Here is a 15,057-nt window from a genome sequence, read left to right on the forward strand (position 1 = left end):
CCACCTGCCTCGGCCTACCAAAGTGCTGGCATTATAGGCGTGGGCCACTGCGCCTGCCCATGTTTTTCCTTTTTATTTCTCCAGTTGGTGTATTTTCAAAGTATAGCTAGGTTCCAGGGATGGTGACAGGGAGGTGGCGGGAGGACTGTGGAACATGTGCAGAATGGAACCGCTGAGGGAGCTAGGCCTGTCTTCCTCTCAAGGTACTTAGGCAAAGGGGAGTGGTCCTTGTCCTTGGTGCTGCCAGACTGAGGGAGCAGTTGTCCTTAGGAAGCCCCTGTTGCCAGGGGCTGCAGTGTCTGAAGTTATTAGCAGTACGGAAAACCCAGAAGTTTCTGGGAAACATGGGGGAATTCATGGTATAGAGCAAATTTGTCCAACCTGCAGCCCGCATGTGGCCCAGGATGACTTTGAATGCAGCCCAACACAAATTCATAAACTTTCTTAAAACATTGTGAGATTCTTTTGCGATTTTTTTTTCTTTTAGCTCATCAGCTATCGTTAATGTTAGTGAATTTTATGTGTCTCCTAAGACAATTCTTCTTCCAATGTGGCCCAGAGAAGCCAAAAGAGTGGACACCCCTGGATTAGAGGCCCCTGGTCTGGGTGGCCCTGGGTGCTGTGACTCCTGTGAACTTCTTGTACCCATACCTTGTCTAAATGAATTGCAAGTGGTAATCTCGTAAGGTCCTTTTGGTTGCTATATTAAGGCCCAGAACCCTGTTAACCTCATAGCAAAGCAAGTGCTTAGTAAGTATTGGTTGAACAGATGGCCTCATTAAGATATTAGAGAGATCCAGCAAAGTCAACGTTAGGCACCATTTTTTTTTTTTTCTGAGATGGAGTCTCGCTCTGTCGCCCAGGCTGGAGTGCAGTGGCGCCATCTCAGCTCACTGCAGCCTCCACCTCCCGGGTTCAAGTGACCCTCATGCCTCAGCCTTCTGAGTAGCTGGGATTACAGGCGCCCACCACTATGCCCAGCTAATTTTTGTATTTTTTGTAGAGATGGGGTTTTACCTTGTTGGCCAGGCTGGTTTCGAACTTCTGACCTCAGATGATCCACCCGCCTTGGCCTCCAAAGTGGTGGGATTACAGATGAGAGCCACCGTGCCTGGCCAGTCACCATCTTAGGCCTTCACTTTTGGGTACTTTCCTGGGGGTTGGCTGAAGTATTCCCCAGGGTTTTCTTGAAGACCTGCCTCCCTTTCTCTGAAGACTTGCAGCTGGGCAGGCGGTACTGGTTTTGGTATCAGCTTCATGTTAGGGGGCTGATGTCAGGATTCAGAGACAATCCAGGTGAGGTGGTTTTTCAAGATGGCTCAAAATTCTTTGTCCTCCCATTAAAAAGTGGAGTGTTATGGCCGGGCAAGGTGGCTCACACCTGTAATCCCAGCACTTTGGGAGGCTGAGGTGGGCAGATCACTTGAGGTCAGGAGTTTGAGATCAGCCTGGCCAACATGGTGAAACCCTGTCTCTACTAAAAATACAAAAATTAGCTGGGCATGGTGGCGTGCGCGTGTAATCCCAGCTACTCTGGAGGCTGAGGCAGCAGAATCGCTTGAACCTGGGAGGCAGAGGTTGCAGTGAGCCGAGATCATGCCACTGCACTCCAGCCTGGGCAACAGAATGAGACCCCCGCTAAGAAAAAAAAAAAAAGGCCGGGTGCAGTGGCTTATGCCTGTAATCCTAACACTTTGGGAGGCCAAGGCAGGTGGATCACCTGAGGTCAGGAGTTTGAGACCAGCCTGGCCAACATGGTGAAACCCCATCTCTATTGAAAGTATAAAAATTAGCCGGGTGTGGTGGTGGGCACCTGTAATCCCAGCTACTTGGGAGGCTGAGGCAAGAGAATCCCTTGAACCCGGGAGGTGGAGGTTTCAGTGAGCTGAGATCTCGCCATTGCACTCCAGCCTGGGCAACAGACTAAGACTCCATCTCAAAAGAAAAAACAAACAAAAAAACAAAATTAGCCAGGCATGGTGGCATGTGCCTGTAATCCCAGCTACTCAGGAGGCTGAGGCAGGAGAATCGCTTGAACCCGGGAGGCAGAGGTTGCAGTGAGCTGAGATCGCGCCATTGCATTCCAGCCTGGGCAACAGAGTGAGACTCCGTCTCCAAAAAGAAAAGAAAAGACTATTTCGGGGCTGAACAACACCATCTGTGCTTCTCCGTGGCATCCTAGACCGGGATTCCCGTCCAGCTTGCACTGTCAGCACAATCTCTTTGGATTCTTTCCTAACTTAGCTGACTGTTTCATATTTTGTGGTTATAAAAAGAGGCACACTGGTTCTGTTCAATGTAAGATTTCTCTCCCCAGTGACGTACTCCGCCTTCCAAAATGACCTTGAGAGGACAGGGCTGGACCCCGAGGGCCTCTGGTTGCTCTCTGATGCCATCCATGACATTCTATAGGAAGCTGAGTCCAGGGTCTTTGGACCCCCATTGAAAAACCATAATTCGGCAGGGCAGGTGGCTCACGCCTGTAATCCCAACACTTTGGGAGCCCGAAGCAGGCGGATCACTTGAGGTCAGGAGTTCGAGACCAGCCTGGCCAACATGGTGAAACCCAGTCTATACTAAAATTACAAAAATTAGCCAGGTGTGGTGGCACATGCTTGTAATCCCAGCTGTTTGGGAGGCTGAGGCAGGAGAATAGCTGGAACCCAGGAGGCAGAGGTTGCAGTGAGCCAAGATCGCGCAACTGCACTCCAGCCTGGGTGACAGAGCAAGACTCAGTCTCAAAAAAAAAAGAAAAAAGAAAGAAAACCATAATTCCCCAAGGACAGCCTGAAACAATTTTGCCAGCTTCCTTCGTGCTAGGGAGATTTTTTCCTATCTTGGGAGACACCTGGTCTTTGGGAAATGTATACTCTGCTATAAGGTTCTAGAAGGTAAACCTAGTGTCATGTGATAAGGGCAGCACCCCCCTTTCCTGGGAGCACAGAGGAGGAAGAGGTTGGCGCCAGGATTTGGAAGTCTGGACACGGGTGGTTACTCCTAAAAACTTCAATGAGGCTGGGTGCTGTGGCTCAGGCCTGTAATCCCAACGCTTTGGGAGGCTGAGGCAGGAGGGTCTCTTGATCCTAGTAGATCGAGACCAGCTTTGGCAACACAGGGAGACCCCGTCTCTACAAAAAATTTTAAAATTGGCCGGGCACAGTGGCTCATGCCTGTAATCCCAGCACTTTGGGAGGCCGAGGCAGACAGATCACGAGGTCAGGAGATCGAGACCATCCTGGCTAACACGGTGAAACCCCGTCTCTACTAAAAATACAAAAAATTAGCTGGCCTGGTGGCGGGCGCCTGTAGTCCCAGCTACTCGGGAGGCTGAGGCAGGAGAATGGCGTGAACCCAGGAGGCCGAGCTTGCAGTGAGCTGAGACTGCACCACTGTGCTCCAGCCTGGGCCACTGCACTCCAGCCTGGGCCACTGCACTCCAGCCTGGGTGACAGAGCAAGACTCCGTCTCAAAAAAAAAAAAAAAAATTAAAAATTAGCCGGGTATGGTGGTACATGCCTATAGTCCCAGCTACTCAGGGAAGGATGGCTTGGGCCTGGGAGGTTGAGGCTGTGGTGGGCAGCAATCACTTTACTGCAGTCCAACCTGGGCAACAGAGCAAGACCCTGTCTCAAAAAAAAAAAAAAAAAAGATCTTGATTTTAATTGATGTGAATTAGGAGAGCCAAGAATTCTGGGAAGCAGGGCAGTTGTGTCTTCAGTCTTGGAGAAATCCTGGTCTGAGTACTAACTAGTGGTGTAGCTTGGACAGGTCACTTCACCTCTCCGATTCTGTTGGAGCCATGCTGCAGCTATTGCAAGAATTCAATACACCTAGCCCAAGGCCTGGCTTCTAGTGAGTACGCAGCAAATGAGAGCGCTTGATGATACTGCCAAGACCTAAAGCATGTTATTGAGTTTTTCACAGCCAGCTCCCTGGGGACTAACCCCCGCACCTGGCCCAATTGTCAGGTAGCCAGCAGTTTACATTTACATTTCTTTTTTTAAGACAGAGTGTCACTCTGTTGCTCATGCTGGAGTGCAGTGGCGTGATCTCGGCTCACTGAACCTCCCAGGTTCAAGTGATTCTTGTGCCTCAGCCTCCTAAGTAGTTAGAATTACAGGTGCCTGCCACCATGCCCCGCTAGTTTTCGGATGTTTTTTATTTTTTCTTTTAATTTTTTTGAGACAGAGTCTCGCTCTGTCACCCAAGCTGGAGTGCAGTGGCACGATCTCAGCCACTGCAACCTCTGCCTCCCTGGTTGTTCAAGCGATTCTCCTGCCCCAGCCTCCTGAGTAGCTGGGATAACAGGCGCCTGCCACCTCGCCCAGCTAATTTTGTATTTTTATTGGAGATGGAGTTTCATTATGTTGGCCAGGCTGGTCTCGAACTCCTGACCTCAGGTGATCCGCCAACCCTGGCCTGCCAAAGTGCTGGGATTACAGGCGTGAGCCACTGCGCCTGGCCAGTGGTTTACATTTGTGTTTGCTCCTAGGCTGTGGGTTCTTTGAGGGCACAGGCCCATGCCAGCTTCTAGCAGGGAAGCAGCTCAGTATGTGTTCTGAAAAAGGGCAAATGTCTCCATAACCCTTTGTAGTCACGTGACCACCTGGGAAGAAATCAAAACTCAACCTGGTGACCATATTAAGGCACATACTTAAATGCTCAGTTGTAAAACTGGGCACAGGTTGTTTTTCCTAAAGGGCGAAGGAGTGAGAAGAGGCAGGCTGGTGTTGGGAAAAGGAGGTAGACATGTGGGGGTGGCACACTGGAGACTTTTGGAAGCGCCTGGAGGTGTCAGCAGTTGTAATTGACTTTTGTCTTCCTTCACTGTAGGGAGCACTCTCGTGGCCTTTCAGGATTGTAAGACACTTTTTGTTTGATTGTTTTTCGAGATGGCGTCTTGCTCTGTCGCCCAGGCTGGAGTGCAGTGGCACAATCTCAGCTCACTGCAATCTCCATTTTCCAAGTTCAAGCGATTTTCCTGCCTCAGCCTCCCGAGTAGCTGGGATTATAAGTGTGTGCCACCACTCCTGGCTAATTTTTGTATTTTTAGTAGAGTTGGGGTTTTGTCATGTTGGCCAGGCTGCTCTTGAACTCCTGACCTCAGGTGATCCGCCCACCTTAGCTTCCCAAAGTGCTGGGATTACAGGTGTGAGCCACCGCGCCTGGCCCTAATTTTTATTTTTTTTTAGTAGAGATGGGGTCTCGCTACGTTGCCCACGTTGGTCTTGAATTCCTGGGCTTAAGGGATTCTCCCGCCTTGGGCTCCCAAAGTACTGGGATTATAGGCATGATCCACTCAACCTGGCCTGTAAAAGACACTTTTACTGAGCCTGTCCTGTAAAAGACAGAAGACGGTGTAGAAGGAGAGGATTGCAGATGGGCACAGACTTGTTGGCCACAGGACCCTTTATGTAGGGAGCAGCTCAAAAGGTACCAGGGCTTCTGGCCAGGCGCAGTGGCTCATACTTGTAATTCCAGCACTTTGGGAGGCTGAGGCAGGCGGATTACCTGAGGTCAGGAGTTCGAGACCAGCCTGGCCAACATGGTGAAACCCGGTCTCTACTAAAAATACAAAAAAATTAGCTGGGCATGGTGGCGCACGCCTGTAGTCCCAGCTACTCAGGAGGCTGAGGCAGGAGAATCGCTTGAACCTGGGAGGCCGAGGTTGCAGTGAGCCAACATCGCACCGCTGCACTCCAGCCTGGGTGACAGAGCAAGACTCTGTCTCAAAACAAAACAAAAAAACACCAGTGTTTCTGGCTGGAGCCCAGCCAAAAGGATCCCAAGGATCCCAGCCCCAATGTGAAGGTGTGTCCAGGGCCCAGGAAGCAGCCTGGTGCGATGGTGGAGCACGGTTTATCCAGAGGAAAGGAAGCAATGGGGATGGAGAGGTGGGCCAGGCCTAGGCGGTGTGTCAAGTTCATAACTGTCTGGGGCTTTCTTCTGGCGGGGCCAGGAGCTGCCAAGGCAGGGCAGTCGGTGGTTCACCAGGAGTGCATTAGGAAGACTGTGCTTGAGACGCCTAGTTGGGGGAACCCTGTAGTGGGGGGGCAGGAGAGGATGAGGGCCTGCCCCAGGACCAGGCAGTGGCGAAGGGAGAGAAGTAGATGGGTGTGAAAAACACCACAGAGGGAGAGTCTGGAGGATTTGGCAATGAACGGAGGAGAGGAAGTGGTGGAGCAAAGGGGAGGGAGAGGTTGTCCATCTGCAGACAGAGATGTCGGCCATGCTGGTGACAGGGGTGATGGGGACTGCAGCTCTGCGGAAAGTGATGAATTCGATGTGTCTGGAGCCCACGTGGTAGGAACATACATGTACTTCTGAAGCGCAGGGGAGAGGCACGGGTGGAATGCCGATGCAGATCTCTCCATTCCAGGGGAGGGTTGGTGAGGGCAAATGAATGAGATGAAGGAGAAAGGGGAGGGGGCTGCGGTCAGAATCCAAGGCTCCCCAAGGGACTGGCCACTTGTTCGCACTGCAGAGGATAGTGCTGGGATAGGGCTCCTTTGCCCACTTTGCTTGGATACCAGGCTTCTTCCTAGCGGCCTCATTGTCCTTTTGTTTTCTCTTTTTCTTTTTTTTTTTTTTGAGACAGGATCTCCCTCTGTCGCCCAGGCTGGAGTGCAGTGGTTAAATCACAGCTCACTGTAGCCTCCAACTCCTGGGGTCAAGCAACCCTCTCGCCTTGGCCTCCTGAGTAGCTGGGACTACAGGCATGCACCACCATGCCCGGCTAATTTTTGTATTTTTTTTTTTTAGTAGAGAAGGGGTTTCACCATGTTGGCCAGGGTGGTCTTGAACTCCTGACCTTAAGTGATCCTCCCCCGCCACCTCCCCTGCCTCAGCGTCCCAAAGTGCTGGGATTATAGGCATGAGCCACCACACCTGGCCTCACTGTCTCATCTTAAGCGGGTGCAGCTCTGTGCTCAGCACCCACTGGGCCTGCAGCAAACCCACCCACAACCCAGAACCGTGTCTGAGCCCAACCAACACCACCGAGGTGCACACACACACACCGACAGACCTCCAGAGGTTCTTCTGGAAGGTACTGTACCTTCCCCGGAGAAAGTCTCTGCACCATTCCCAAGTTAATGTTAAACAGAATTTCAAAAGGCTTATCACTCCTGATAACCATCCATGCTCAGGCCCAGGGCACGCAGCTCTGCTCTAGACTGGCCGCGGAGAGTGAAAGGAGCAGCTTGGGATCTCAGGCTGGCCAGGGGCCATCTCTGCTATTTCCAGTTTCCTGGAGCGGGGACTTCCGGGATCTGCTTCTTGGTGACTCTTATCAGCAATTATGTGCCACTGGCGAAATCACTTGCAACCCCTCTTCTATTTTGCTGTACAACACAGCCCCAAAGTGGTGGACAGGGTGACAGTCTGGGGTCCCAGACCTGAACCAACCCCTGGCACCACCCCTCACCCCTTGCTTGGCCGGCCGCTTCTGACACCTTCAAGCCCTGAACGGTCACAATATACATTTATTAATGAATGAATGTATTTATATACAATACAAACATGCGGGGACACCGTCCCCTTCACAGCCCAGAACCCAGGGTCAGAAGATGAGGGATCCAGCCTCAGGGGGGGATATGCGACTTCCCAAGAGCAGTTCTTGGCCTGGAGGGGCCATGGGAATGCAAGACACGGGGGCGTGGCCGGGGCGGGGCTCCGGGAGCGGAGCGTGGCCGGTCCCTGAGGTTACCGTAGAGAAATGGGCCCCGGCCAGGACCCCTCTCCTTGGGGCAGTGGGAGGACAGTGGGGCCCATGGGCCAGAGCTGCTACACGTAGGCGTTTCTGCCGTATTTGCCAAAGCTGCTGTCGCCTTCTTGGTCCGAGGTGGCGACGGGCATCACGGACACTGGAGCCTGGTAGGGCTGCCGGGCGCTGCGGGGAGGGGCCAGGGTCAGAGCGGGGGCGCAGCCCTCCTCTCTCCAATCCCGCCCGGCCCCAGCCTGCGCCTCTCCCTGCTCACCTGGCGGCTGGGTCCTCGTCAGAGCCGCAGCAGCAGGTGGAGCAGAGGCAGAGGCCACCCAGGATGGAGATCAGGGAGGCGCTCCAGCCCAGGTAGAGGGCGGGGCCCAGCTCATACCTGCGCACAAGGGCGGCGCGGGGGCGGGGGACCAGTGAGGCGCCAACCGGGGGGCAGGGCTGAGTCCCACCCGCTGCCCCGAGGGCGGGCGGGGGGGTTCCCTCACTCACTTGGTTCCGGGGTACAAGGGGTCGAAGAAGTCCCGGGTGATGTTGAAGGCGTACCAGGAGATGGCCACCATCCCGCAGATACCTGGGGACCGGAGGACGACCCAGTCCAGGGGGAGGGATAGTGGGGGAGGGGGCTTAGGGGAGAGGAAGGCCGGGGCTGCCGAGAGTAGGACGGGGGCACCCAGTCCAAGAGCAGCAATTTAACTCAATTCATTTCTCCCCACCCCAGTTTATAAGCCTTACTCCTTCCTGGGGTCAACTTCTCAGGGTAGCCCTTAGGCCCCAACTCCAGCCCACCCAGCTCATCTCCCACTACCTCGACCTCCTCCTGCCTCTTCTCTCTTTGGTCCCAGACCTACCTAGTTCACGCCCACCTCTAGGGCCTTCATCCCATCATCTCCTCACCCAGATGGAGCCCCATCCAAATCCCGCCCACCCTTGAAACCTTGAAAACCCAGCTGGGCCCTGGGAGTCCAGGGTGGTCCTTTCCTGAAGCCAGGCACACCCCGGGGCTAGCACCACCCTACGCACTGGGGCTTGTCCTCTTGCAAGCCACCTGACCTTTTTGGGCCTGTTTTGCCTCTGGAAAACAAGCAATACCCACCCTACCTCGAAGGCTTATTGCGAGGCAATGGGTGCAGAAATGTTCTGCAAATTGAAAAGCAATGGCCAGATGGCATTGTTTTTGTTTTTTGCTGAGACGAGTTCTCACTATGCTGACCAGGCTAGTCTGGAACTCGTGGGCTCAAGCCAGTTCTCCTGCCTTGGCCATTTTTTTTTTGACAGTCTCACTCTTTCACCCAGGCTGGAATGCAGTGGCACGATCTTGGCTTATTGCAACCTCTGCCTCCCAGGTTCAGGTGATTCTCCTGCCTCAGCCTCCAAGTCAGTGGGACTACAGGTGCCTGCCACCACACCTGGCAAATTTTTTTTTTTTTTTTTTTTTTGTTGTTGTATTTTTAGTAGAGACAGGGTTTCACCATGTTGGCCAGGCTCGTTTTGAACTCCTGACCTCAGGTAATCCACCCACCTCAGCCTCCCAAAGTGCTGGGATTACAGGCGTGAGCCACTGCACCCCACCCTGCCTCGGCCTTTCAAAGTGCTGGGATTACAGGCATGAGCCACCATGCCCCGTGGTATGGCATTGTGGTCGTGCACTGTGTGTGTGCGCCATAGTGTGTACCCTAACTCTGCTCCCCAGCCAGGATGTAAGCTCCCGGAGGCGGCCGCTCACTCTTATCTTCGAAGTCCCTCCCACACCTGGCCGTGGCCGGCCCCTACTGGGAGCTCAAGAAACACTGCAGCTGGGCTGACTTGCAGCCAGGAGATCTGGGGAGTACAGATGAGGCAGGGGTGAGCAGGTGTCCATGCAGCAGGGTAGGGGAGGCGAGCATGAGGAGTGGGAATTGGAGAGATTAGATAAGGACAAAGTAGCCTGAAGTCTGCGGCTGAGAGGGACCCCCGGCCCCCACCGCCATGCAGATTCCCGCCCCATCACCTTCCCCCAGTTACCGGCCAGAATGTGGAGGGCCCCTGCGGTGGCCGCCAGCTTGGCTTTCCTGGAGAGCTCCAGGCCCCCAATGTTGGTGCAGCGCAGGCCCGCTATGCCTAGCAAGAGGCCGAGGAAGCCCAGGAGGATGGCGGTGATCATGAGTGCCCGGCAGGCCTGAATATACCCTGGGGGTGGGCACAGTTGTCAGCCTTTCCCCCCATCTCCCCTCTACGACGGAGCCAGCCTGACAGCCCCTCACCATCCCGGGTTCAAGTGATTCTCCTGCCTCAGCCTCCCCAGTAGCTGGGATTACAGACACGCGCCACCACGCCCGGCTAATTTTTGTATTTTTAGTAGAGACAGGGTTTCACCATGTTGTCCAGGCTGGTCTCAAACTCCTGACCCCAAGTGATCTGCTTGCCTCGGCCTCCCGAAGTGCTGGGGTTACAGGCATGAGCCACTGTGCCAGGCCCCCCTCACCTTCTTGCTCTCTTGTACCTAACAGTCCCCATGTCCTCTCCTTCCCCTGGGCTCCTCCAGCCTACCCAGTTGCAGTCACTCCTCCCTCCTTAGGCATCTGGGCCCCTCCCATGCACCTGGCACGCTTTGCTTGTGCCTGGATTACAGGCTTTCTCCTGGGCACTCGACACCTGAGCTGGGTAACACTATTCTGGGGGCCGTCCTGTGCACGGTGGGATGTTCACAAGCCTCCCTGACCTCTACCCACGGGGTGCCAGTAGCAACCCCCTCCCCACAAGCTGTGACAATCATTGTGCAAAGTCACCCGGCTGAGAACAACTGCCCTATCAGGTTGCTCTCGCGTTGCTGGGTATACAGAAACCACAGCTAAGCATCGCTGTCGCCTTCCCCACATCTGATTCCACTCCAGGTCCTTCACTGTCCTAGCCCAGTGCTGGACATTTTGACCTTGGTTTCTTCCTGGAGTAACAGGTAGGGGGCAGCAGTGCTGTACAGCAGAGGGTCTAGGGCAGTTTTAGAGACAGGGTCTTGCTTTGTCGCCCAGGCCAGAGGACAGTGGCGCCACCACAGCTCACCACTGCAGCCTTGATTGAACTCCTGGGTGCAGGCGATCCTCCTGCCTCAGCCTCCTGAGTAGCTCAGGCTACAGGCGTGGACCACCACACCCGGTGGAGTTTCTGACCTAGGTGGAATCCTGGGCCCAGGACCGATCCAGGTCAGTCTAGCTCAGTCTTTCAGTGCCTCAGTTTCCCTTTTCTCAGAGCTGAAGGAGGCTGTGGGCTCCCTCTTGCTTCCCCCTTCTCCTCCCTTCTCTGTCTTTGATAGTTGCCAAGCATTCCAAGGACCTTGCACCCCTTTCCCGGGTGCGGCATAACCGTTGGTGCTGAAGGGAAAGGCTGGGTCCCTGCCAGGAGATGCAGAGTGCAGAGTTGGGGGGTAGGCAGGAGGGGCAAAGTTCTCTGGGAGCACTTTCTTCCTCCTGGCCACTCCCTCTGGGGCTGACACGAGTCTGAGTCCCCAGGTGGCTCTGGCAGTCAATGGAGAGATTACGGAACAGCCCAGGGGCACATGGGCTGCGTGGCCAGGGGTTGGGGTGCACGGTTGGGAGACGCAGTCAGGTCCCTCTCCCAGGACCACCCCAGCCGTGGAGTCTGAATGCCGGCTCCCCTCTCCGGCCTGTGTGACTCAGGGTGGGGTGCTGCACCTTGCCAAGGCTTTTCAGCTTCTGTAAAAGTTTCCCCCTACTTCCCCACTGTGGAAAAATGTAGGCAGAAGCACCTAGCCCAAGGCCCGGAACCTGGCCACCCTCTACCCCCGTGCCCTGGGGACTCTGGCACCGTCTTTCATGCAGTTGCCAGGGGTGCCCCTCTCAGGTGTGCAGGCTCACAGCAGAGCCCCCTCCTCACAGCATGATGTGTCTGGGAAGTGGGTGTAGGGGCTGCCTCCAGTGTCCCTTCTGGACACTCTGGGATTCTGGCCCAAGTTGTACGCAGCTTTTATAGGGTTGTTTTTTTTTTTTTTGTGGGTGGGGGGGGGGCCGGCCCTGCATACAGTCAGTCCTGGAGAGATGGATGAAAACAGGAAGCCTCTGCCGCTGCCTCAGGAGGGGCTGAGAGTAGTGGGGGCACAGGAGACCCACCCAGGCCCCCAAACTAACTGCTCAGAGCAGCTCTGACATCCCCAGGGGTGAGCTCTCAAGGCCCGCTTCACACCCAGTGTCGCCCTCAGCTCCTTCCCTGCCACACGGTGCCTGGTGAGTGATTGGCCCCGAAGGACCCAGGAGGGTATGCAGCAGCATCACACGCAGTTCACAGTTGCCAGCACTCAGTCTCTGGCATAGGGCAGACGGAAGGGAGACTGCCCCGGAGAAACAATGGGGCGGCCTCATCCTAGTGGGGAGCAGGGAGCGGGAAGGTGCTGCAGCCACAGAAAGAAATGCCCTGGGCCCAAAGAGCTGTTGGCTCCAGCCCTCTAAGACCCCAGAAAGACACTATCCTGGAAGCCCTACACACCTGCACACACACCGCCTCCTTACAGCAGACGTTCAACCTGCAACTTGCAAGACGCCTCCCTTCACGGGGGCCCTTTAGACATCAGCCGGACAAGGAGACCAGTGTCCCCCCGACAGTGAGGCTGGGGAGTCTGTGGAGCCTGGAAGTTGATCAACCTCTAAGAATCCAAGATGGGGCCTCCTCCCCCTGCCCACCCCAGCAATCCCACCCCCAAAACATGCTCAACCGTACTGAGTGCCTATGTGTGTTAACATCACGCTAACATTCTGCACTTTCTCAGTCACCTGTGAACTGAGACTCTAGCCCTAACCCTACAGGTGGGAGATGAAGCTGGTTTCATCATTTGCCCACAGCACAGGGCTGGGAAAGGGGGTCTGATTCTGGTGCCTGCACCTCTAACAGCTAAAAGCGCCACACTAGCGCAGGGGGCCACGTGTGGCAAGGTCTTCACTCCAGTTCTAGGCAGGGGCCACCCCCAGCACTCCTGGCTGCAGGAACCCAGAAACCCCAGAGCTTAATTCAGGGCTCCCTGCATCCTCACGGCAGTACCCGCCCTCCCCTGGGGTCTCTGCAGCTTCCCCGCCGCCCTCTCCCCCTGGAGCGCTCCCCACCCCATACCAGAGAGGGCCAGCATGGATGGGAACTCCCAGCAGTTGTAGACGCCCAGGGAGTCGGTGGCACAGCTAAACCAGAGGTTCTCGAAGATGGTGTTGGTGGTGATGACGTTCCCGTGCACGGTGGACACTCGCCAGTAGCTGTTTGGCAGAGTCACCCCCAGCATCAGCAGCCCCACGGCTGCCATGAAGAAGCCAAAGGTTTCCACAGCCATCGACATGGTGGGATGCAGGGCCCTGGGGGCCTGGTGCCCCAGAGAGGGGGAGGGGCAGAACCCCTAGGGAACTGGAAGGGGTTGCGGCTAAGGAGGGTTGTCCGGGCAGGCTGGGGTGGAATCTGCCTCAGCCTCTGCCTGCCTCTTCCTCGGGCTCAGGTCCGTCTCCACTTTCTGCCTCCAGGTTTCTGCCTCCCTCCCGCTCTGTGGGTCTCTCTGCTTCCTGGCAGGTCAGAGAAATGAGCTAAGCCTGCGCGTGGCAGCTGTTGACGAGATGGAGGGAATAACCGAAACGGGCCAAAAGTCCACCCCCTCCCCCCAGCCTCTGGGCTGCCCCGGGCTCCCCGCCCCACAAGGGTGGGGGGGCAGACTTACCCTGGAGCCACTGACGGATACAGCCAAGGAGGGGCCCCCAAGGGAGGCACTGGGAACTGAGGGGAAGCGTCTGTCTCTGACTCGGCTTTCATTGGGGGCCAAAAAACGGAGTAAGAGGGACAAGGAGTGAAAAGATGACAGAGACAGACGTGAGAGCAATAAGGGACAGACAGAGAGAGAATGAACAGCAGCCTTCAGTGGAGAAGGATGGAGGGACCATGAGAACAATCTAAGACACTCAGACCGAGGGGCTGGGGCATGTGAGTCTCTTAAGGAAGATCAAGCTGGAGTGAGGGGACAGGAGGCTGGGAGACCCACAGCTCTGGGCTCCATCCAGCCTGGACTGGAACTCGGCCCCACCATCCATTCACCACGGAACTCAGGCAGGGAGTTTTAGTCCCCTGAGCTTCTGCTCTGTCGGTGACAGACCCGACTGCTTACTGCAGGGGCTGTGGTGAGAACTGGGACCAGGGGCCGGGCGCAGTGGCTGTCGCCTGTAATCCTAGCACTTTGAGAGGCTGGGCTGAGAGGATTGCTTGAACTCAGGAGTTCAAGACCAGCCTGGGCAACACACTGAGACCTCGCTGGGACCAGGGAGTCAAGCCCCCCGCACATAACCAGCGCTTGGCACCGGGAACTGTCTTGGATGTAAGTGTCACAGGGCTGAGTGAGCCCACCAGGGAGTCGCTCTCACCCAAAACTCGAATTTCCTCCTAAGTTGATCTTTGACTCAGCATCGAGCCTGGTCCTGCTGCCAGCAGCCTGGAGCGTGATCCTGTGGCTAAGCTCTGCAACCTGTTCCCAGTTATCAGGGACTGTCACCCACTCTATTCGTTAATGATGATGGATTAGCAGCTTCTGGTCCCCATCCTGAGCCAGTGCAGAGCACCTGTCCCAGGGCGGACACTCTCATCTCCTGCTCCGGCTCCCTAGGGCTCTGTCCCTGGGGGCCATCAGCGCTGGCTGCGCACCTCCCTGGCCCCATGGCCCTGCTGGGCTTCTCCGGCCTCCCCTCAGGTGTCTCCTCCCTACTCCTGTGCTGGCCTGGGCTATGGAACGAGAGGTATGCAGTGAAGCAAAACAGGCCCATGCCGAGCCTGGCACGAGGGGGCGAAGCTGGCCAGGTGGGGCTGAGTCCTGACCTTCCAGCCCACAGGCGAGAGCTGGGGCACCCTGGGCTCTGACCTCTCCCGGGACCCCCGCCTCCTCCGTGCCAGATGCAGCATTCCTTCCCCCACTGGGCTCCCCTCCCCAGAGGAGGGGGTAGGAGGAAGGGGAGGCCACAGGAAGACAAAGGGAGGGGAGGAGGAAGCCAAGGGGGCCTGCTGTGGAAGACTCCACAGAGGCAGCTGAGTGGGTCAGAGGAGAACGCAGGCCTGAAGCCCGGCCTGGCCCCGCAGTTCTGCCCGCCCATGCTGAGGTCACTGCCTTCTCCCAGGACTCTGGGACCATGGAAAAGCCCCATGTCTCCGAGCTGCCCGGCACTCTCAAGGACGTGGCTTCAGGAAAGGGAGGAAGGAAGGGTGTGGGCTCTGGGCTGCGGGGTGGACAAAGAACCCCGTGCCAACCTGGAGGGCAGGGGCAGCAGAGGACCAGGAGTGACGTCTCCACCCCCCTGTGCCCAGCATTCAGAACCCACCCCTCCCCTCAACGCACACAAGGG

The 15,057-nt window shown here is 56.0% G+C and overlaps 1 protein-coding gene across 2 annotated transcripts; it reads right to left on the bottom strand.

The window, feature by feature from the left end:
• Positions 1–7,464: 7,464 nt before the first annotated feature.
• Positions 7,465–14,919, bottom strand: CLDN15 (claudin 15). 2 transcript variants are annotated; one of them, XM_054496448.2, is made up of 6 exons: positions 13,395–14,919; positions 12,809–13,242; positions 9,719–9,883; positions 8,207–8,288; positions 7,980–8,096; positions 7,465–7,891 (listed from the first exon to the last, which is right to left on the bottom strand). In XM_054496448.2, exons 2-6 carry the CDS (start codon positions 13,023–13,025, stop codon positions 7,786–7,788), a joined length of 687 nt encoding a protein of 228 aa, XP_054352423.1. In that variant the 5' UTR covers positions 13,026–13,242; positions 13,395–14,919; the 3' UTR covers positions 7,465–7,785. The 2 variants fall into 2 exon arrangements, with proteins under 2 accessions (XP_054352423.1, XP_054352422.1); XM_054496447.2 differs by having other exon boundaries at positions 12,809–13,282.
• Positions 14,920–15,057: the final 138 nt, after the last annotated feature.

This window comes from Pongo pygmaeus, chromosome 6 (genome assembly GCF_028885625.2).
Source record: "Pongo pygmaeus isolate AG05252 chromosome 6, NHGRI_mPonPyg2-v2.0_pri, whole genome shotgun sequence".
Lineage (NCBI taxonomy): Eukaryota > Metazoa > Chordata > Mammalia > Primates > Hominidae > Pongo > Pongo pygmaeus.